This window comes from Thamnophis sirtalis, unplaced genomic scaffold, assembly GCF_051295495.1.
Source record: "Thamnophis sirtalis isolate CommonGarterSnake01/CBP01778 unplaced genomic scaffold, rThaSir2_p1.2 scaffold_11, whole genome shotgun sequence".
Lineage (NCBI taxonomy): Eukaryota > Metazoa > Chordata > Lepidosauria > Squamata > Natricidae > Thamnophis > Thamnophis sirtalis.
Genome location: NW_028261391.1, coordinates 45,551,436 through 45,575,375, shown reverse-complemented (window position 1 = coordinate 45,575,375; position 23,940 = coordinate 45,551,436). Strand labels below are relative to the sequence as shown.

At 38.0% G+C, this 23,940-nt stretch overlaps 1 protein-coding gene across 3 annotated transcripts in view; it reads right to left on the bottom strand.

Annotated features, from left to right (window-relative positions):
* FBXW4 (F-box and WD repeat domain containing 4) overlaps positions 1 to 16,291 on the bottom strand; it is a 95,227-nt gene extending 78,936 nt beyond the window's left edge. The window contains exons 1-4 of one of the 3 annotated variants that reach the window (XR_015698048.1): positions 15,880 to 16,282; positions 8,317 to 8,412; positions 4,164 to 4,349; positions 304 to 436 (exon numbers count right to left, since the gene is read on the bottom strand). Coding sequence is in view for 2 of the 3 variants with exons in the window: in XM_087725732.1 (XP_087581858.1) it covers positions 304 to 436; positions 4,164 to 4,349; positions 8,317 to 8,412; positions 15,880 to 16,103 (639 nt within the window). In the remaining variant the exon portion in view is untranslated. Of the gene's footprint in view, positions 1 to 303; positions 437 to 4,163; positions 4,350 to 8,316; positions 8,413 to 15,879 lie in introns of all 3 variants that reach the window. The other 2 variants (XM_087725732.1, XM_014066761.2) reach the window with 2 other exon arrangements.
* Positions 16,292 to 23,940: the final 7,649 nt, after the last annotated feature.

Here is a 23,940-nt window from a genome sequence, read left to right as displayed (position 1 = left end):
ATCTCACACATAAAATAGACGCATACACTTCCAACTGTCCTCTTCCCAATCTGTTTTTGATTATTTCTGTTCCAACTTTAGGACATTTAAGGAAGTGAAACAAGTAAAATATTCTGTTCTGGGCTTCCAAACAGTTGGTCTTGGTGCCTTTATCCAAGGACTAGAAGTTAGCAGGACTTTGGCATTGGGTTTTTATTTGTTCGCAAAGTTAAATATAAGAAGTACATACTAGTCACAGCCATCAACTGTCTTTATGTACTTTGACCTGATACCACAAATATACAGTATAATGTATGTGCCCACCTTTGCTGTTCTGTCTCGAGAACCACTCACAATGATAGCCTCTTGGCAATCCACACAGTTCACTTCCTGTTGATGCCCAAGGATCTTAAAACTGAAGGAACCATTAAGTTTATGAAGGGCAATATTTCCATCTCTAGAAAATAAAATCACAAGCAAGAAAATCACCATCTTATATAAGATCATACAGCATGTCATACTGTGGCATATGATGAACAGCTGGGCATATCCAGATGAGGGACCTCTTATTCTGTAAGTAAGCCAATTTACTGGATTCTGCTTTAAATTATTCTAGGCTGCAGTCAATAGATATGTGCAAAATTACAGCAGAAAAGGGAATTAGTGGAAGAATAGTTCCTCAACCTCTAGCTGGGATTATAGTAGAGATATAAGCAGAATGCAAGTTTCATAACATAGAGTTCAGTATATATTTAAAATGCTAATAAATTCTGCATATGAAAAGGTGTCTACAAACTGATTCTAACTATTCCTTTCAGGGTATATATTCTTTTTAAAAAAATCAAATCTACAGTTTTAATTTCATGCAAATTTCCAGCATATACAGATATAATTTGACACATTTGATGACAATTTTTAAAAGAATCAAATTACTGCATTATTTATATAACTATTCAATAAAATTCAGAATCTTCCTTTATTTCATTATTACATATTCCATAACCATGTCTTGTTTTGGGGGGTATAATTATTTGAATTTTGGTATAATAGGAAGAGGCAAGGAACTACAGTACATAGCTCACTATTATAAAGCTCTCTTCATAACCAATAGAAAACAATCACAAAATTCAGGTGTTCTGAAAGTCAGTTCTGCCTGTTCTAGTTCATCTATATATCAAAGTTAATCACTCAACAATCTTCATTCTCGGGCTTCGAGGGGAGGAGCTGCCGCCGTCGGGAGTTCAACCAAGCTCCTGCCAGGACTCTGGTTCGTATATCTTATAAGATCTATAGATATCTCCCCTTTCTGGCAGAAAGGGGCAGGGAGAAGGTCAGTCGTTAGGATCTCTTTGTAATTCATAGCTTTTCTTTTTGCTGTGAATGAAGAAGAGGTTCAACATTAGCTGAGCCTTTACTCCGGCCAGTTTTCCGCGCTGCCTTTTTTGCAGCCTAGGCAGATTGCCTCCCCCCCCAGGACAAAGCTAAGCTATTTAAAAGCCAATCCGGGCGGGGACTATTCCCGAGGAATTTCTTCTATCACTATTTAAAATACCAGCTTCAATTTCGCAAAAGGCTCCCTTTCTTTTTTAGCTGCGTCACAAGATGGCGATCTCGTAGCTTTTGTGTTTGATCTGACGCAGCTAGCTGACCCTACCCTCCTGAAGGCTTCTCCGTACTAATTGCTAAAAGATTAACTGAGGGGAGCACAGACTTTGATTTTTGGCTCGCTTGATTGCTTGTCTTTTATTTTTATTCTGGAATGGCTCCCAAACCTAAACAGAAGCGCTTCCTTAATAACATATCTCCAAAAACTGCTATGAAGCCGCTACCCTTGTCTCCTACACCCTCCACGGGAGATTTGCTAACACAAGAATTCCTCCTCAAAACGCTTAATGATTTCAGACAGGAGATTAATCAACTGATATCGGATTTATGTGATCAATTTGATGCTAAAATTGCTCAGGCAAAGCAGGATATGATCGGAGTAATGACAGTCATGACAGATTATATTGCTGAAACGGAGGACAAATTGGAACTTTTGGAAGAAACTAACCTTAATCTGATATCAAAAATTCAAACGTTAGAACAGGAAATTGCATCTGCCCAAAAAGAACTTGTCATGATAAATTATAACAAGTCTGCCTTGGCTATACGGGTTAGAGGGCTGCGTGAAAACCAACAGGAGAATTTGAAACAGACATTCTTTGAAGCTTTCAGTCGCTTGGTGGGAAGTCCGGGACTTAACTTTGATTGGCAGATTCAAAGAATTTACCGCCAGAATTCCTGGGTAGCAAAACAGCGACAGCTTCCGAGGGACATAATAATATACTTTACTACAAGGGAATCTAGAAATGAGATAATACAGAGGCTCTACGGAAAGAGGTTGAGAATTGATGGGGATGACTTGATTGTTTTTAAAGAGATACCATTTCAAATATTAAGAACAAGAAGACAGTACGCTTTCTTAACCGAAGAGCTCAGAAACTCTCAGATTTCATACAAATGGGAAGTCCCAGCTGGTATTACAGTTACATTTGGCAACCAAAAACACCGCATTAACTCCGTCTGTGAAGCCCGAAAATTTTACTACGAGACCCTGAAGGCGGGACTTCCTGATTCATCCGGATCTGGGGAGAGACAAGGAGAAGGAGAAGACAAACAGCGAGACACGTGGCTACAAGGCGGAGGGTGTTGCTTTCCTCTTCCGGAAGGGCAGAAGACTAAAGAATAAAGACTAAGAGATGTTTTTAAAGCTTTATGATTTCCGTCTGGGATAAAATGGAAAAGTGGCATATTGATGATGAGACATGGAGACTGAAAGAAGCGTTGCTGATTGTGGACATATATTCTACAGAAGTTTTGTCTGAACTCTAACTCAAATTGTGCATGAACTATTTTCTTAGGCAAGGAGAACGGAAATTGTGATCTTTTTGAGTTGCGGTTTGGAACGAACGGAGCTGGGAGGTGTGTGGGAGAGGGAAGGGCAGCGAAAGTTTAATTAGATTACCTGGGGCTAGAATGCAAGCTGATGTTTGTTTGAGTTGCTATATCAATATAAGGTTAAGAAAGATTGGTCGGGGAATCTTCAGGAAAGTGGAGTAAACATGGGAGGAGCAATGAATGTGGATAAAATATATATGTGGATATGGATAAAGGCAGGGTGGAAGGTAAAAAATTTATATGTGGAGGTGGGTAAGGATAGAAAGGGAGGTGTTGGAAATGAAAAATGAAAGAAGTATTTGAGTTTAATGGTGTTATAGAAAGGTTTGGATATTTGGATAAAAAAGAGATAAATTAAAGGTCTGAATAGATAGACAAAGCAAGGAGATTTTTAGTTGGGGAATTCTAACTGATCAACTTACCTGGCTCTAATATAGTTTGAAACCCTGCAAGTAGCAAAATAATCGAAATTTGGAATGAATCACATTGTTTAAGATTTACAGATAATGGGAAGCTGTGTTAACGTAGTGGGTTTATTGACCCTTTTTGTTTCTTTCTTCTTTTTGTGTGTGAGTGTGGGTGTTTCTTTTTTGTTTTTTATTTCTTATTTTCTATTATTTTTCCTTTTTCTTTTTGGCTTTACTTTTATCTTATTTTTTTAATTTTAAAGTTAGCTGACCTTATTATACTCAAATGCTTGTTAAAGAACTATGCCGGGCATGGGACCTGCGAAGCCGTAAGGGGGTTAGGGAGGGGGGATTATAGAGGGGAGGGGGGAGGGGGGAATTACAGTTTCAATCCTTAGAACAATAAGAATTCACTTGTGTACTGTGGCTCGTTTTTCTTTTTTTTTCTTTTTTTCTTTCTCTACTTTTATTGTAAAAAACAAATTGAATTGTATGGATACACCAAAGTGAGGAGAAGAGGGAAAGAGAAGGGAGAAGTAAAGAGGGAGTGAGAGGGAATGTAAGGAGGGTGAAATGGAGGGAGGGGGAGATGTCTGAGGGGGTAGGGAAGTAGAAGAGGGGAATGCTGGAGGGGTGAAAGGAAAGTTGGAGGGGGAGAAGAGAGGGTGTATGGGGGAATGAAGTGTTATGTGGGGGTTTTTTTTTTTTTCCTTTTTTCTTTTTTTTTTATGCACAGTATATAAGTGATTGTATAAAATGAAAATGAAAATGAAATAAAGTTGCCAAGGTTGAACAATCTTCATTCTCCTCCCAGTTTCTCTTCAACAATGAACTTACCCTCCTCCACTGATAATATGACCATTATCAACTACAAAACGGCACACATCCTCCCGGTGACCAGAGAAAACTGTCTGAGGATACCATACCAAATTGGTATCTTTAGGGTGGAGCCAATAAAGGTGAATGTCTTCTGCTTGGGATAGATAGAGGTAATCTCCATCTAGTTGCATCCAGGGCATTAAACTGGAGAGGAAAATATTTTAAATACAAATCAGTGTGTGTGATTTGGAATATATATATATATATATATACCGTATTTATCGGCGTATAACACGCACCGGCGTATAACACGCATCCCCCATTTTAACACAAAAATTTGAGTAAAAATTTTTTTCATTAAAAATAAATGACTTGGAAGCTCGGAACTTAATGTTGGATTAAAATTTATAACATTAGAACATGAATTATAACATTAACTCCTCTTAAAAGGCAAATATGAAATGAAAAAACACCTCTTTGAGCAAAAAGTTATTTCCATTTTCTTCCTTATATAATATTTTCTGTTTCAACATAAAGTGCCTTCCTTCCTTCCCTCCCTCCCATCCCTTTCTTTATGTTTTCTTCATGCTTTCTTTTCTTTTTCCTCTGCTCTTTTTAAATCCCCCCCCCTTCTTCTCCTCCTCTACATTTAGGTTGGATTAGTTTGTACAACGGTCATCAAACTTCTGAAGTAAAAATAAATAAATAAATCATATTTAAGAAGAAGAAGAAAAAGGAAGACGTTTTTAGTTAAGTCAAACGTTTTAATAAAAGTTTCATCTTTTAAGATTTGTCCAACACATCCAATTGTAACCTTAACAGTAAAGAATATCACCCCAGCTGCTAAAGGTTCAACCAGTCTGAGAACCATTGAAAAGACAACAGTGCAAAATCCAAAAGACACAACTTCCTCACCGCCATTGCTTTGGTACCAAATCTTTGAGGAAGGGGCTCCAGAAAGAAGGAGGAGGAGGAGGGAACCAAAGAGAGCTTTTACCGAGTCTGCGCCCCACAGCCAGGACCGTCCTTGCGCCCCTCCAGCCGCGTTTCTTCCTGCAAAGCCCTTCTGGCGTCAAGCGGAACTCTCGGGTTGCCCGAAGGGCTTTGCGGGGAAGAAACGCGGCTGGAGGGGCGCAAGGACGGTCCTGGCTGTGGGGCGCAGACTCGGTAAAAGCTCTCTTTGGTTCCCTCCTCCTCCCCCTCCTTCCAGTCTGTGTGACGCTGCCGCCAGGCTGAGAGCTGCCGCTGAAACAAGTTTGGGGAGGTCCTTTGCAGCCAGCCAGTTCTAGCTGCCTGCAAAGGACTTCCCCACGTTTGCTTTGAAAGAAACCTCTGCGCGGGAGTTAGAAACCTCTGCGCGGGGGTTTCTTGCCATGTGCGCGGCCGCGTGGCCGCGCACCTTAGAGGGAACAGTGGACCCGGCGTACAAAATACCGTATTTATCGGCGTATAACACGCAGTATCGGCGTATAACACGCAGGCAGGGTTTAAGCTTCCAATTTTAGTTTTAAAACTGCGTGTTATACGCCGATAAATACGGTATATATATATATATATATATATATATATATATATATATATATATATATATATATATATATATATATATATATATATATATATATATATATATATATATATATATATATATTCCAAATATATATATGATATATCATATCATATCATATTTTAATCTGCTTTGCAATTTTTGTCATTTGTAATTACAAAATTTGTAATTGCTGTGCAACTAATAGATCTTTAAATGCACTTTCTCTCCAGAAACACACCATAACATTGGTAAAGTACAACACTTGAAGGAGACCCAATATTCAATCTAGCTAGTAGTCTGGCTGGTATACATAAAATCAGTTTGATTTCAAATGCAGGTGAAATGAAATCCTAAATTAGAACTTCATAATTTTAGAACTTCAAACTTCTCCTTTCTTAAAGCATGAACCACGGTAGCATAGTGGTTAAAGTGCAGTTCTATACGCTACTTCTGTTGACTGCCAGATGATTGCAATTCGGCAGTTCAAATCTCACCAGGCTCAATGTTGACTCAGCCTTCCATCCTTCCAAGTTGGGTAAAATGTGGACCCAAATTGTTGGGGCAATATGCTGACTCTGTAAACCGCTTAGAGAGGGCTGTAAAGTACTGTAAAGCAGTATATAAGTCGAAGTGCTATTGCTATTCATGTTGTATTTTGTATTAATCCCAACCAAATCAACTCAAATTAAGAAGAACCTCCTTTATAAGAGTGTGTTCATACATCTGTTTTTCCAACTTAAAACAAAATATTCTATGCTATAAAGAGAGCAGTGAATACAGTAGGCATGGGAGCCCTTCCATACAAAAGATATGAAAACAAGCATAAAAACTATACTGGAAAAATATTGCGACCGAGAAGACTTCTATATAATGGTAGATATTGCAAGAAAAATTAAAAGCAACAAAGTGGTTCATTATAGGAAGTGGAAAGTAATCTTTAAAAAGAAATAATACACAGTACCAACCTAACAACTTGTAAAATGGTCTGGACCAGTTTATTTCTTTTCAAAATATATAGGTCTCATCAATTAAGATTATTCATAACGTTTAGTAGTTCGTATCTACTTCATTTAATAGCAAGGGAATCTCATTATCATTACATAACGCATTTACCCTAAGCATGACTAGTTTGTCCTGAAATATTAATAAAAATTGTATATATTATTGTCTATTGAGGCAATGGTCAATCAATGTCCAGGCTTTTCGGTTCAAAGGTTCAAATCAGTTAATATGTTTTCCTGCTGCTGGTTCACTGCCCATATTTCCAATGCTATATTAACAAACACAATTTAAAGAATTGCTTCATTTCTTGATGCTAACTGCAGCTTTGTTATTACAAAACATCTGATCAGGGGCATTTAAAATATGGGAAATTGCTCCAGCAGAAAAAAATATATACAACTATCAAAAATGTGAAAAAATGGAAATGAAGGATACATTTGCCAATTTACCGTATTTTTCAGAGTATAAGACGCACCTTTTTACCCCCAAAAAGAGGGTGAAAATCTGGGTGTGTCTTATACTCTGAATGTAGCTCCACCCACCCGCTCCGCACGCCACATTGGGGGGGGGGGTTCCATGCAGCGGGGATCCTCACTTTCACATGGCGCCTGATTCCTGAAGCTGCCTGGGGAACTGCAATGAAAGCCTTTTCAAGGAAAGCATTTTTGGGCTGCAGGGTCCTCTCCTCGATTCCAAAAAGGATGCGTGCAGAGGCCAAACAAGTGCATCGTGTTTCAGGTGGCAGGCAGTTCCAGGACGCGCTACCACCCGAAAATGCTTTCTTTCCCAGTTCCCCGGTGCACATCACAGAGCCACGTGCCCCCCTGTTGTCTCCTGGCCAGCACCATTGGCTGGGGGAGGCAGGGAGAAAAGAGAGGGCAGCGCAGTCGGGCAAAGGCGCAGGAGCCGGGCGCAGACACAGGGCAGGCAGATTAGAGACAGCCGGCCAATTGCCGGCTTGGTGGCTTGGCTGCTGGCCACCCAGATGAGCAGGCAGCAAAGGAAATCTGTGTTGTGGCTCTATTAAGATGCGCATTTCATGGTGGGGTACAATTTGGGGGTGGCTGGTGGGGCAGGGAATGGGGTGCCCTGGTAACTGCTTCTTGGAGCTCACGCCCTTAAGTGTCGCTGCCAGCGAGTATGGTTTTGCGCCCCCTCTCCCGGATAACAGCCAACAAGAGAGGAGAGGCAGCACGCTGGGCAAAGTTTCACCACCCCCGCCCCAATGAGCGAGGGGAGAGTCCAGCAGCACCCACGGCACTTCTTCGCCACTGGCAGGGATGCCGGGCAACCCCATTCGTAGTGGGACACAATTTGGGGGTGGCAGGTGGGGCAGGGTATGGGGAACCCTGGCAGTGGCAAAGAAGTGCGCTGCTGGACCCACCCCTTCCTTCGCATAAGGAAAAGGAGGAAAAGGAGAGCATAAAACTAAGAATGTATTGAGAACTGGAATATTAGAAAAATATTAGTGATATAAGCTAGTAGAGCCTTACAATAAGTAATTGCAAAATGTCCAAATTCAATGTAACAGCCCAATAGAGACCAAAAATGGGAAGAATTCCAAAGAAAGGTAATTCTAGCTGTAGATAGTAGGGTGAGGAAAGAAAAGGAATCACTTGCTTGCGTTTCCATCTGAGGAGTGGAATTCTTCGACAGCGTCCAAGCCTCCAATTCTGAGAAACTTTGATCCTTTCTTTCACTGGGACTCCTACCACCCTGCGGGAAGAAAAGACAATGTGAAGTCAGGACCTGATAGGACTCCATGAAAATTATATGACCTAAAGAACTGGTGATTTTATTACCGTTCCAGTTTTCAAAGGAAAAGAAAAACAGAATTGGCCACTCAATGTAATCTACTTTACTACAATAGAATATACTTGCAGTCCTAGTACACAAGGAATTAAACTCTTTGAAATTTTCCAGAGAGAAATCTTCTAACGCATTATACTGACTGTATATATTTCCAGAAATTTAGCAGACTTTGGCATATGTATCTCGTTATTTTCCATGAATTTAGAAAATGTGAATGAACAATATTTCTTCCCATAGTTATCATATGCTTCTGAAACTCTGGTGCACCAAACTGGGATGTATCTTTATTTAGAATTGTTTTAAATATGAATTTGAAAAAGAATTTGTCTTATTAGTGCTTAAAATAGTTATGTATGGTTCCAAAATTTGGTTCTTTATGGGGGAGAGGGGTCAGCTTAATAAACCGGCTAGTTTCTTTTTCTGGTCAATATTAAACTTAGGACTTTTTCTATGGTCATTTCCCATTCCTGTTTTCCAAGTCACTGCTTACAGTTTATTTTCATTTGAAAGTATGTGGTTCACAATGAATCCTCATGCAGAGGAATATATTTGTAACTACAGCTCAAAGCTATAAACTGGCTCAGAGCAAACAGGACTTGCCCAAAAACAGTACAAGGGGAAGGAAACAAGCATTTCATTTTTAAATGAAAAACGATCAGTCACACATCAAGGTGGTTTTGTTTAACCAGCACTATCAAGAGGTCAGAGTTTAAATTTAGTGCTTGGTGGACTAACAAAATGAAGAATGAGTATCCCCTAAATCTTCTGCACGAAATCAAACTACTTTTAAAAGCATATATAACAGTGGGAGAAGCAACCTTCAGAAATGTTTTATCAAGGCCTTGTGCATTCTATCACCAAGCTCTTGACCACCGACCCCTCAAATTCGAATTTGCAAGCTACAAAAGTAGAGTTATTGTAGCTGTTTATTATTAACACAAATTTGAAAGGATATTGTTCTCATGAAACTAGAAAGGTGAGTTCAGGCTAATTAGCCACAGTCAACTTCAACAGTCTAGATTAAGCAGGTGTTACTGCATGTTCCATCCTTCATTACCCTTACTTCACGCTTTCCTCTGCTATTATTCTGGCCATCCTTATTGTTAAAAGTTGGGCTCAAAATTACTTGTAACAATGATTTTTGTCCAATAATGCTCATGTCAGGCCTGCATTTATATTTCTTTTAGAATTTTGGCCTGCCACACTTTCTCTTATTTCATTATGCTGTTTCTTTAAGTATAGTCAATGGGAGGGGAGATTAGAAGGAGTAGGATTTTGGAATGTATTGTTTTTCATTCTTTGCTAGAAGCCAAGGTCATCCTTTGTCTCCACACCAGTACACCTGACCGGAAGAAGCTGGGCATGGACACCAACGTGGAAGGAGGAGATTGGACCATGTGATGTGGACTGTGGGTTTGGGGACAAGATCATGAACTTTTAACTGGGTGGGATTCTGATGTAACTTCCAGAGTTGGGATCCCACAGCTACGTGCCAACATGCCTTCTTTATTAAATTGGACCTTTAAGCATAGTTTTGCCTTCGATTCTGATTTGATTCTACATGGTATTTGGAACGCTGACAGCGTCAACAATTATGTTGACATTCCAGGCTTTCCTTGTACATATTTTTCACTATCATTCAAAATATTTTCTTCCAGGAATTCAACCAAAATTTTCAGATTTCCCATAATAGAGTAAGTCTGAAGGGAAGGGAGTCCATATCATTACATGTAACTTTAGAATCTTTATGGTAAGCCAAGCAAAAGCAGTATTAATCTAGACCAATTCTTCACATCTGCATCCAACATTTTTGTACAAATTTTCATACAAAAATCTACTTTCCATTAAATACTCATGGTCTAGCTTTACGCTTTCAAATAAAGTTACAATAGTGAATAACAATGGCTAATACTTTCTTTTTCAAGGCCACTACCTTAAGTAAGGTTTGCTTCCCAAGGCCATTACAAAGTACAGCACAAAATGCAAGGCACTTGTAGCTCAACAAAATTCATGCTAAAGGCATCTATCCTTGTCCATTACAGAGTTACTTTAAAACAGAGAGATGCATAGCAGTTTTCTGTGACATTTTTCGTTCTTTATTATACTAGAAATTCAATACTAGAACTAGTCCTGCTCTATACAATCACAGAAATAGTAATAGAAGTATGTAAATAAGTAAACAAGTAGGAGTGGAAACATGAACTAGGCTCTGCTGCCAAATAAACAAACAAAAAGACTGCAATTGGAGATTTTCCATCCGTCAAACATGACGCTGAATTGAAGATCTCTAACTTCCCATTAGCTGTGAGGGATAACAAAGAAAAAGCTCTTTTCATGCATCACTGGACAGACCTCAAAAATCATGAATAATACATTTAAAACAATAGAAACACACACAAAAAGTGGTGCTTTTAAATAGTTTTCTTTTTGTGTCTCAATAGGCTATGTTAGAATTAAAGGGACATTAAATTTGCTTGCTGGGTGGTAAATCTTAGGACAACTAAAATCATATTTATTTTATAACGTAATTTTTTAAACATGCCAATTCAAAAGAGTGAAAGTTGTATGTTAATTTTCATGGTCTTGAGAAATTTTCTTTATGTCATCTCCAACCTGTTTAACAATGAAGCCTTTTCCACTGTGTTGAAAATTTGTTTGACATAAAATAAGTGGCAAGTCTGTATTCATATCCTACGTTCAATTGGGCTTAATCCCTAATAAGTGTGTTTTGTTAAATCAGATAATAATTGAATAGCTTATTATTATTGTTTATTGTTGTTTACTAAAGGATGTTGGGATATTCTAATGACTAAGGATTTATTTGTGAATTCAGTTAAGATCACATTTGTAACTGTGACACATGAAAGACCACTAAATGACACTGTAGAAGAATTACAGTTATCCTTCTTACCTCTTTTCCCAAGCACTACTATTGTTTCAAAAATGACAAAGTGCCCAGAAGAGGGAGGAAAATCCCCCTTTAAACAAAGATCTCTTGTGGCTGTTAATGCATGGGAGAATGTGTAACCTGGCCCTGAGGCCTGGCCAAACCAGTATTCCCAGCTCTTTCCCCACTGCCTGTGGCTCAATTATTCTTACTCTTCAGTTCCCCTCCCTTTTCCGGCACTTTGTCACCATTATAATTTGACTGCATTCCTCTGCATGGGATCAGCTTTACACAAAACATATAGATTTATTTCACCTAGAAATCTTCTCCTGATCATATAGACACCAGATTGACAGATATTGACAATTGACAGATATTATTCAATGTACCCTACTTAAAGGAGTTATTTTATTTTATATGACTATTTACGTTTTGTCCTTCAACTATATATCCATGACTGAGCAATACACAAAAATACAAATTTATAAAAAGAACATATGTACAGTAGTTTGGAAAAGGGGCAAGGAAAATTTAAAAATCACACATCAAAGTAAGATGACTATAGACTATCTTATCTAGGGAAACCACTACAGGGTCATCATACAGTCTCTGAAATGGTTATTTCTATATGTGGCAAGGTAGAAAAGGACTTCCAGTTATATTGCTAGGTAGTCTTTTAGTCCTCTGACCCAAGCTATGAAAGATTTTAAATGTCAATACTGATATATTGAACTGAGTCCAGAATTAACTAATGCTATATGCTGAAAGCAAATGTTTCCATTTGGGAGTCTGACAGGTGTGTGTGTGTGTGTGTGTGTGTGTGTGTGTGTGTGTGTGTGTGTGTGTGTATGGTGTCACAACCCCTGGTATGCGGTGTGTGTATGTATATATGTATGTATGTATATGTGTATGTGTATGTGTATGTGTATGTGTATATACATATACATATACATATACACATATACATACATACATACATACATACATACATACATACATACATACATATATATATATATATATATATATATATATATATATCAGCACAAGAGTACGTTTTTATGTTGCCTTGTTACACAAATGTAACAAGGCAACATAAAAAAAAATGGCTTTCTGCCTGGATGGCTCCCAGAGTGAGTCGAAAGACAGAAAAGGGAAGCAGTATGCTCCCTCCCATATTTGGGCATACCAGGGGTTGTGACACAATACATACATACATACATACATACATACATACATACATACATACATACATACATACACATATATACACATATACACATATACCTACCTACACACACACACACACACACACACACACACACACACACACATATATATATATATATGAAATGTCTGAACTCCTATTTAGGTGATATGACAGATGTAACCCAGCAAAAACTATTAGTTTACTTTAGTATAATTTGTCATTGCACCTTGTACAATGAAATTAAATGCAATCTTCAGTGTACAATGACAGTTCAGGTTGTGGTTGTTAAGGAATCATGGGCAGTCATTAAGCACAGCATCAGGTGGTGGCTGGTTTCCTCATTGACTTGACTTATTGGAAGCTGGCAATGAAGATCACAAGTGGTGATAATGTGACTGTGGGAAGCTGTGACCATTGTAACTGTGTGCCGGTTGCCAAGTGTCCCAATCATGATCCTGTGATTGTTGGGACACTGCGACAGCCACAACTTCAAGGACCAGCCATAAGTTTTCTTGTTGAGCACTGTTGTAACTTCGAATGGTTGCTGAACAAAAAGTCACTAAGTGAGGACTACCTGTATAGTCAAAAGCCCTTCTCTGTTTTTCATTGTTGACAAAGTATAATGATACCCCTGACGACAACAGGTATTGGGAGGAAAATAGTGACTGACATAGTAGTCTATTTTAGTATATGTCATATATTCATGGTGGGAATGGCAATACACTTCTCTCTAAGAATGCATGTGAATTTAAAAGTTAAAACCCATTTAAGGATAAGGCTGAAACATATAAGCTTCTAATATATTACCGTAGATAAACATTATCTCCATTATACATTGGTAGCATTAACCCAATAAATAAATCTATATTTACTTCAGGTTATTAGAATGCTTATAGGGATAAGGCTATATCTGAAAATACTATATTGTCTACAATAACCTAAGACTTCATGTTAACCCTTTGGGAAACAAGTAGGCACTTTCCTTATCTATCACTTATGCTGTCATTCTAATGGGCATATAATTCTAAGTGTCATATAATTTTTAATTGGCATTGTGCATTTTCAATAGAAAAATGTAATGGCTATTGTTAAAAACAATGTATTCATCATTTATCCCATTTGTACGCTAATGATTTTGCCAGGACGCTTGAGCATTTTAATAATAATGTATAATTCTCTGACAATCTATTATGATCAACTCTAATTCCCATTTCAATGAATAAGAATACAGCCTGAAACAGATGAAACTGATTAAGATTTAGCCTAAGCTCAACCTAGGACATGAAGTTAAACAGATAATTTAGGTTTAACATGAAGTTAAACCTAAGTTTGTTTTAACTACCGTTAAGTATATAACCATGACATCTGACATTTTCTGAAACAAAAAAACATGAGCTTACAGATCACAATGACTAGATTCATATGTATGCGAATTAAAAATAAAATACATTACATTATACATTAAATAATATGTCTATTTGCAACTGATAATATTAGAATTCTCAGATTTCCTAATGTAGTTGCAACGTAAGTAGTGGGCACAAAATAAGAGGAGATAGTAGAAGAAGTAGCAAAAAGTGAGAAACTGAATTTGTTAAAGCCTAAAAGCAAACTAGATTGCTTTTCTTTGGACCATGAGGTGCGATATAATAAATCAAATAGAAACTATGAATATACCTTCAAAAATGTATATACAGGCAGTCCTCAACTTACGACCATTATGGAACCTCCACATTATGAACACAAATGGCAATGGCCATTAAGCAAGATAGCCTCGCTTGACAATTCCACACTGCATGCTGCACCTGATTCGACTGTTAAGTAAACACATGGATCATTAAGGGGAGCAGGTGGTGCCTCAGGGATGAAGCTCTAGTAGAAGGCCTACTGCAGGCCCCGTCCCCATCCCAGGATTTCTCCCACTCCTGAACAATCCCTATGCTCAGATCCTGTACTGAATAGTTAAGGATTAAACCTGGACCTTCTGTATCTTCTATCAGAAGATTATGGTTCCTCCAATACTAATTACAATTTCTCTTTAATGCTATTACTGATAAACTTGTTTTATAGTTAATTCATTAGAACGTTATTAGTAGTTTTAGCATCCAGCATTTAAATAATACTATTAATCTAATAACAAAGAGCCAATTTGGTGTGGTGGTTAATTGTGAGGATAGAGCGGTGAGTTCTAACCCTTAGGCAATAAATCAGTTGGGTTACTTTGAGGCAATTGCTCTTGTTCAGCCCTAGAAAGCAGGCAATGGCAAAACATTCCAATTTTTTCCTCTTTCTAGATTAATATAATTCAGAAATGCTGTATCTGTGATTGTCACCCTAAAGATCAGAAAAACACCTCCACTGCTACTACTATCTATACTTGATATCAATGGACTCCGACATGTTGAAACAAATGCAGATTTAGAAGTTTCATTCATTTCACAATCTAAAAACTCTAGAAATTCATATAACCCCGCAAATCTATCGAAACTCACATTCTAACACAATTAAAAACATTTTGAGGCTTCAGAATTAACACAACTATTGGTTCAAATAGGTTGTGCACGGCTTCTCAGCACGTGCTTTAAGTATAAAGAACCAGTTGGGCTTTAACTATAAAGAACCAACGGGCAGCCCAGAATTATACTGATTGGAAAAAAATATATGAACACTGTAACAAAATTCCTAAAACAATGTTTTTAGGTTTTTTTTAAAAAGCAAACCCCAATCTCAGTCAAAAATGAACTGGAGAGAGTGGAAAATCCGAACCCCATCTTTTTAGAGGTATGTAAAAACAGGGCAGCCCCTCAAAATAAACTGCCACGGTTTATTCCCTGGACCAGCTCTACAGCGAGCCAGCTAAGCCGGTCCTGAAATCAGTAAACTCGGATTTGCCTTAACGATGGTTCTAAATCGAACTCGGGGCGGGGCAAGTATCAAATAAAACCGGCGTGAGAAAAGTCACAGCAATCTCGTAGTTGGCTAGCATGTTCCAGGGAACGTAAAACGGAAAGTTTCCCTTTTGAGCAACTGAGTTCAAAGCCCCTTCATAGCCAGCACGGGACCCAACCCAACCCGGACCTGAGACCGCCCACCTGCACAAAGCAAGCCAGGTCATTAAGCAGCATCCTTCCGCCCCGCGACTACGCCGCTTCAAGCACAGCCCTCCTCCCTTATCGAGCGGGCGGGCCTTGATTTCAGAGTCCGCTCCTTAGCAACGAGCTAGGCCGCACGCCCTGTTTTTCCCAACCAGCCTTTCCCCAACTTAGACGCTTACAGGTCGGCGCCCAGCGCGCTGAAGCCTGCGTTGAGGCAGAAACGGCCGAGGCGCCTCCACACCACATCACGGCAAGTGAAACGGAAAAGGCGGCGACAGGTCTGGCCCAGGCGGCCCAAGGCCCTCGCGTCCAGGTACGAGCAGATCAGCAGCAGCAGTTCCTCCGGCAACGCCCACAGCAGAGATCGGATCTCGGCCTGCGGAGGGTTGCTGGGCCTCCCCATGGAGGGGCGATCTCTCTCAGCCGGGCCCGGCAGCCACAAAATCAACAGCGGGAACGCTGCTGCTGCTGCTGCTTGCCGGGCCCGGGTAGGCCGTCGCTCTTCGGGGCGGCTGTTTCTGCCCGCCTGCCGGAGCGGTCACATGAGTGCGCCCGGCCCTCCAAAGACCGGTATTCGGTAATGCATTAAACGCCTGAACTGGCTCCGCGTGGAGTTCAGGATAGAAAAAGACAATCGGATACTCTTTTATTCCCAGGGCCAGCATATGTTTCTCTTAAGGATAGACTTAGTTGGAGGCAGGCCTAGTTCTGCTAATGAGCTGGTAGGCGAGGATAGTTATTTACACCTAGTGTGGCATATTGTGAGAACCTAGCCTGGGCGGTTATTTTAATTCATGCAGAAGCCCAGAAAATGGATCGATTAATAATGGCTAAGTATCTTATGCAAAAACTGCTCATCCTAGGTTTATTATCTCTGCAGGAGTTTTATGCATATTTTCCTCCCTCGAGATTGTAATGACCTTATACATTATACAGACAATAGAAATAGATTTGTATCTTCCTGGTTCCTAAACAAGTGGTGGGCATCTGTTACTTGAATTGCCAAGTTGTCATTTCAGAAAAGTTATGCCTATATGTATTGAGACAGGACTTGAAAATTGTTCTATGGACAGTATCCCTGAACAAACTTTTCTTGTTAGAGAACATCACAACTACTAAAAATCCAGGTCCTTATTTCCTAAGTGAAAAACTGTCTCTAAGCCACTTCATATTTTGGAACTGCCATATTTGAAAAAAGTTCTGCAAAATGAAGGACTTATATCCAGTTATTTTTAATTAGTTTTACACTTATAAACATAATATAGCCTTATTGCAATAATTAACCAAACAATCCTGTAAAAAAGATGCTCTTATGATCCCAGACATTTATGAAATTATAAAATGCAAGTAGTATATCTTCATTTGTCCTGTATCCTGATATTACACAATCATAAGAAATAACTTTTTAAAAGTACAAGAATATTTACTTTTTACAGAGGATACTGTTAGAAAATGTAGTGTATATATTGATCTAAATTTGAGGAATAATATCACAAATATTCTGATGGCATTATTATTCTCACCTATTATTAGCCAGTGTTTCAGGTGAGATGAATTACCCTATATGCAGCTTAGATTCTGTACATACACATAACTACCTTACAAATTTAGCCTATTTGTTTTGAATTGTCATGAAAGGAAACATTAGAGACTGCACAGAATTTTGTGTGTGTGTGTGTATGCTTCCAGATACATCTCATAAAGAGCAATAAGTATTATTATTATTATACATTAAAAAGAATCAGATATTCACACAACATCTCAGAAACATCCATCTGTCCATCATGGAGAGACTTTATTATTACAGTCCAGCACACTTTCAGGAACAATGCAAATAAATATATGTTTAAGTATAATCATTTAATTTTCCTTTGGTCCTTAGACCCTCCTTATTTACCATCTCCAGAATATCTGAAAATATAACTGACTTCTGTTTGCCCAATATCTGCATGTTTTTTATTTCTTGTTTCTTTTTATGTACACTGGAGAGGGCAAGTGAATGAAAAATATATTTAACAAAATGTGTATCATCAAACATGTGAATAGATGCTATTTTAATGTTGTCAAAATCCCTGTAGCATAAAAGAAAGACATTGATAATGACAGTTAATATGGGCTACAGATTTTGCTATCAAACTGTGATTTTTTCCCCAACTATAAATGGAAGGGGTATAGTTACTGTCCATACTGTCACAGAATCTAGTGATAATTAAAAACAGGGATCTTGTTGTATTGAATAATAATCTGTAAATAAATACCTGAAACAAATTACTTCTTTGTTTATAGAGTGGAGTTGAAAGTTGAAAAGTTGTTAGTTTGAAACAGATACACAATTCTAAACAATTGTAACTCTTGAATAAAAGAAATTAACAATGATAAATTGTATTCCATAAAGTTTTCACAGATATGGAAATATCTTCATTAAAGAGCATTCTTTGCTCTTATTTTTGAGAACTAGAATATCTCTTTATTACAATCCAAGGGCAGTTTTCATGCATTTTACGTAGTTGTGATATATTTATTGCATACATTATTATAAAATATCTTTTATAACAAAAGTTCATTTAAAATATACCAAAAGACTGAATATGTTTACCCTCTTATAAATGATATTGGGGTGCTTATCCATTAAAAGAAGTCAATTAATTTTCTGAGTACCTAGGATGGTGTGGTAATAATAGTAGCAGTAGACATGAAATAAATCCCATACAAACATTGCTCCTGACAAAAGGAGTAATATAAAAGAAGATGTCCAATATCCAATCTGCTCTTGACCCACAAAGGAAATCACATTCATGATGCAATTTATAGTTGAATTTGCCCTTTAGGACAGAAAGTGAAATTATATTAGGGTTTTCTTTTAACTCCAAAATTTGGGTAGAGATGGGTTCTTAAAATAATCGATTGGCTGAGCTTTGGTCTCCATATTTGACACTCTTTTTTTAAAAATGACATTGAATTTCAGTTCCATGCCTTTGATGCACTGTACAAGTAACTACTAGGCATAGATAGATAACTGATAGTCTGGTCCAAGTTTTGATACTGGTTATACACTGCAGCACCAAACCAATTAAATCATAGTTATTATAAAGTAAAGCCAAAATTTTGCTGGAATTCAAGTCTAAAAGCAAGTAATTGAGTGGAAGCATACAACTAATTAATTAAATTTGTTTTTATTTCCAAATGTTTCCTTATAATAAATAACAAATCCCAAAACCCATCAAATTTTGCAAATATGCATCATGTCTATCCTACACTGTAATCAGCAAAAAGTCATGGTCACACACTATAGCAGCTATAGCCATTTGAAATGCATTTAGTCTCCTGTGGTTGCAGTCTTCGTTTTTTTTTTTCCTGATGTCCAGCCATTATTTAAGTGTTTTCTCAGTTTAATACATTTGCCTTTTTCTGTTTCACTTGACTATAGCATTAATTCTGTTTTATCTGCAAAATTAAAGACAAGCATGCAGAGCCTAATAGAGCACTGAGCATTTGTGGGGCTTCTGCTGTTATTATGGACAGTAACTCCATGGAATTTTCAAATGAAATAAAATGCCTTTCACAGTTGCGGAAAACTGGCTTTTCTTGCACACCAGGAGAATCAAACTGTTAGTAAAATGGATTTGATTATATTTACAGGTTAGTTACCGTATTTTTCGGAGTATAAGACGCACCAAGGTTTTGGACAGGCAATTTTTTTTAAAAAGGTAGGTAGAGGGATAGAGAGGGAGAGAAAGAGAGAGAAATACAGTAGGTAGGTAGAGAGAGAGAGTAGGTAGGTAGGTAGGTACATAAAGGGATAGAGAGAGAAATAGAGAAATACAGTAGGTAGGTAGGGGGAGAGAGTGTGGGTAGGTAGGTAGGTAGAGGGAGAGAGAAATATAGTAGATAGGGAAAGAGAGTAGTTAGGTAGGTAGGTGGATAAAGGGGTAGAGAGAAATACAGTAGGTAGGGAGTGTGTGTGTGTGTAGTTAGGTAGAGGAAGAGAGAGAAATAGAGATAGAGAGAAATACAGTAGATAGGTAGGTGTTTCTGCTGGCACAGTACTTGATCAATGTAATTCTCATCAACCAGTTAAAGAGCTTTCCAAAGGGGGGGGGAGTTTTTGCACTCTGCAAACCTCCCAAAAACGGCCCGTTTTTCATGAAAACGGGCTCGGTTGTTTGTTTTTTTAAAAAAAGCCATGAATAGCCTTGTGGGGGCTTGCAGAGTGCTGCTGGGGGGGGGGGGCAAAATGAGCAAAAAACAACCCATTTTTTGCTAAAATGGGCCCGTTTTTTGTCAAAAAAAAATTGCATGCATAGCCTTATGGAGGCTTATGGAGTGCTGCTGGGGGCTGGGGGGGGGACAAAAACGGTCCATTTTTTGTTCATTTCTGCCCTCCCCAGCCCCCAGGAGCTCTCTGAAAGCCTCTATAAGGGTATGCACAGCCATTTTGATGAAGGGGCAGGGCTTTGGGAGGCAAAAAATGTTGTATTTGATGTATAAGACGCACCCAGATTTTCAGCCTCTTTTTTGAGGAAAAAAGGTGTGTCTTATACTCGGAAAAATACAGTACATAATTTTGTTTCTTCACTACTATGAAAAGGAAGGTATAAGGCACTCAATAATAATAATAATAATTAATAATAATTAATAATAATAATAATAATAATAATAATAATAATAATAATAATAAGCACAAATCATCCAATATAAACAAAATCAGCAATTTCGATCAGACCAACGGCGTTTTTATCAAAGTCTTAATGTGAATGGTGACACCAAAAGTGAAAAACCAGAAAAACAGGCAACAGTTGAATTCTGGAAAGAATTGTGGGAAAATGCAAAGGACTACAACAAGGAAGCAAAGTGGATACATGACTTTGAGAAAAGCATTGGCAACAAACAAATGCAAGTATTACAAATAACAACTAAGATGGTCAAAAATCGAGTTAAAAAGGTAAAGAATTGGACATCACCTGGAAAGGACCAATTACATGGTTTCTGGCTCAAATATCTGACCAGTTTACATGCAATATTGGCCAGACAACTGAATGAAATTTTACAAAAGGGCCAAATTGATGAATGGTTGACAACTGGAAAAACATACTTGATTCAGAAAGATGCAACTAAAGGAACAACACCTGAAAACTACAGACCAATAACATGCTTGCCAACAACCTTCAAATTACTCACAGGCATTATTGCAGATAACATGATGGATTATTTGGAAACAAACAACATCTTGCCAGTAGAGCAAAAAGGCAACAAAAGAAGGAGCAGGGGCACAAAAGATCAGCTTCTAATTGATAAAATGATATTAGAAAATTGTAAGAACAGAAAAACGAACTTGAATATGGTCTGGATTGATTACAAAAAGGCATTTGACTCACTGCCACATAGTTGGATCATAAAATGCTTAGAAATAACTGGCATTAGCAAAAATATTACATCCTTTACTGAAAAGGCGATGAAACAATGGAGAACTGAGTTGGCGGTAGGGAATGAGATCTACGGAATGGTTAATATCAAGCGAGGAATTTTCCAGGGTGATTCACTTTCACCTCTTCTCTTCATCATCGCAATGATCCCACTATCAGTAATCTTTAAAAAAATGAAATTAGGCTACCAAACAGCTAAAGAAGCTGAAAAAATTTCGCATTTACTATATATGGATGATTTGAAACTCTATGGAAAGTCAGAAATAGAAATCCAATCATTGACAAACACAGTCCGAGTATTCAGCACCGATATTTCAATGCAGTTTGGCATGAAAAAATGCGCCACTGTATCCATAAAAAGGGGCAAAATCACTGCATGTGAGGGAATTGAAATGCCCAATGGCCAATTAAATAAATGCAAAGAAAATGAAGCCTACAAATACTTAGGCATTCTGAAGTTGATTAACATCAAGCATGGAGAAGTAAAAACTGTTGTCAGGTGAGAGTACACCAACAGTTAAGAAAATTTTGAAATCTAAATTGAATGGTGGAAATACAATCAAGGCCATAAATACCTGGGCAATACCAGTTATAAGATACACAGCTGGTATAGTTAACTGGACACAATCTGATTTGGACCTTTTGGACCGAAAAACCAGGAAACTAATGACAATGCACTACGGTTTACATCCACGTGGTGATACTGATAGACTATATCTGCCCCGAAAATCAGGTGGCAGAGGATTATTACAAGTGAAGCAAACAGTTGAAGAAGAAAAACATGCACTGGCTGATTATTTAAAAGAAAGTCAAGAACATCTATTAATCGAAGTAAAGAACAAAAATCTACTGAAGGCCCAACAGACGAAACAAGAATACAGAAAAGATGTGATAAAATCAAGAATGAAGAGTTGGCAGAACAAAGCACTGCATGGCCAATTTCTGGAAAAAATAAAAGATAAAGTGGACAGTGAACAAACTTGGTTATGGTTAACAACAGGTACACTAAAGAAAGAAACAGAGTCACTAATCCTGGCTGCGCAAGAACAAGCTATCCGCAGAAATGCCATTAAGGCCAAAATCGAAAAATCCTCTGATGATGCCAAATGCAGACTTTGCAAAGAAGCTGATGAAACTGTTGATCACATACTCAGCTGCTGTAAAAAAATTGCACAGACTGATTATAAATTGCGGCACAATTCAGTAGCGCAAATGATCCATTGGAATTTGTGCAAAAATTTTAATATTAAAACTGCAACAAACTGGTGGGAACATCAGCCTGAAAAAGTCACCGAAAATGAGATGGTCAAGATCTTGTGGGATTTCCGTATACAAACGGACAAAATACGGGCGCATAATACACCAGACATCACACTGGTTGAGAAAAACAAGGTTACAATCATAGATATTGCAATACCAGGTGATAGCAGGGTCGCCGAGAAGGAACATGAAAAAATCGCAAAATACCAGGACTTAAAAATCGAAATTCAACGACTATGGCACAAACCAGCAGTGGTAATTCCAGTGGTAATTGGCACACTGGGTGCTATTCCAAAAGCACTGGAATTACATTTAAAACAGTTAAAAATTGACAAAATCACCATCAGTCAAATGCAAAAAGCCGCACTGCTTGGATCTGCACGCATATTACAAAAATACGTTACGACGTCCTAGGCCCCTAGGTGGGGCCCGACTAGTAACCAATGCCAAATCCGGCGAAACAACTGGCTGCTGTGATACAATTGTATAATAATAATAATAATAATAATAATAATAATAATAATAATAATAATAATAGTTACGACGTCCTAGGCCCCTGGGTGCGGCCCGACTAGTAACCGAATGCCAAATCCGGTGAAACAACTGGCCGCTGTGATACAATTGTATAATAATAACAGTAATAATAATAATAATTGATTACAAAAAGGCATTTGACTCACTGCCACATAGTTGGATCATAAAATGCTTAGAAACAACTGGCATTAGCAAAAATATTACATCCTTTACTGAAAAGGCGATGAAACAATGGAGAACTGAGTTGGCAGCAGGGAATGAGATCTACGGAATGGTTAATATCCAGCCAGGAATTTTCCAGGGTGATTCATTTTCACCTCTTCTCTTCATCATCGCAATGATCCCATTATCAGTAATCTTTAAAAAATGAAATTAGGCTACCAAACAGCCAAAGAAGCTGAAAAAATTTCGCATTTACTATATATGGATGATTTGAAACTCTATGGAAAGTCAGAAATAGAAATCCAATCATTGACAAACACAGTCACGAGTATTCAGCACCGATATTTCAGTGCAGTTTGGCATGGAAAAATGTGCCACTATCCATAAAAAGGGGCAAAATCACTGCATGTGAGGGAATTGAAATGCCCAATGGCCAACTAATTAAATGCAACGAAAATGAAGCCTACAAATACTTAAGCATTCTGCAGTTGGATAATATCAAGCATGGAGAAGTAAAAACTATTGTCAGGCGAGAGTACACCAACAGAGTTAGGAAAATTTTGAAATCTAAATTGAATGGTGGAAATACAATCAAGGCCATTAATACCTGGGCAATACCAGTTATAAGATACACAGCTGGTATAGTTAACTGGACACAAGCTGATTTGAACATTTTGGACTGAAAAACGAGGAAACTAATGACAATGCACTACGGTTTACATTCACGTGGTGATACTGATAGACTATATCTGCCCCGAAAATCAGGGGGCAGAGGATTATTACAAGTGAAGCAACTGTTGAAGAAGAAAAACATGCACTGGCTGATTATTTAAAAGAAAGTCAAGAACATCTATTAATCGA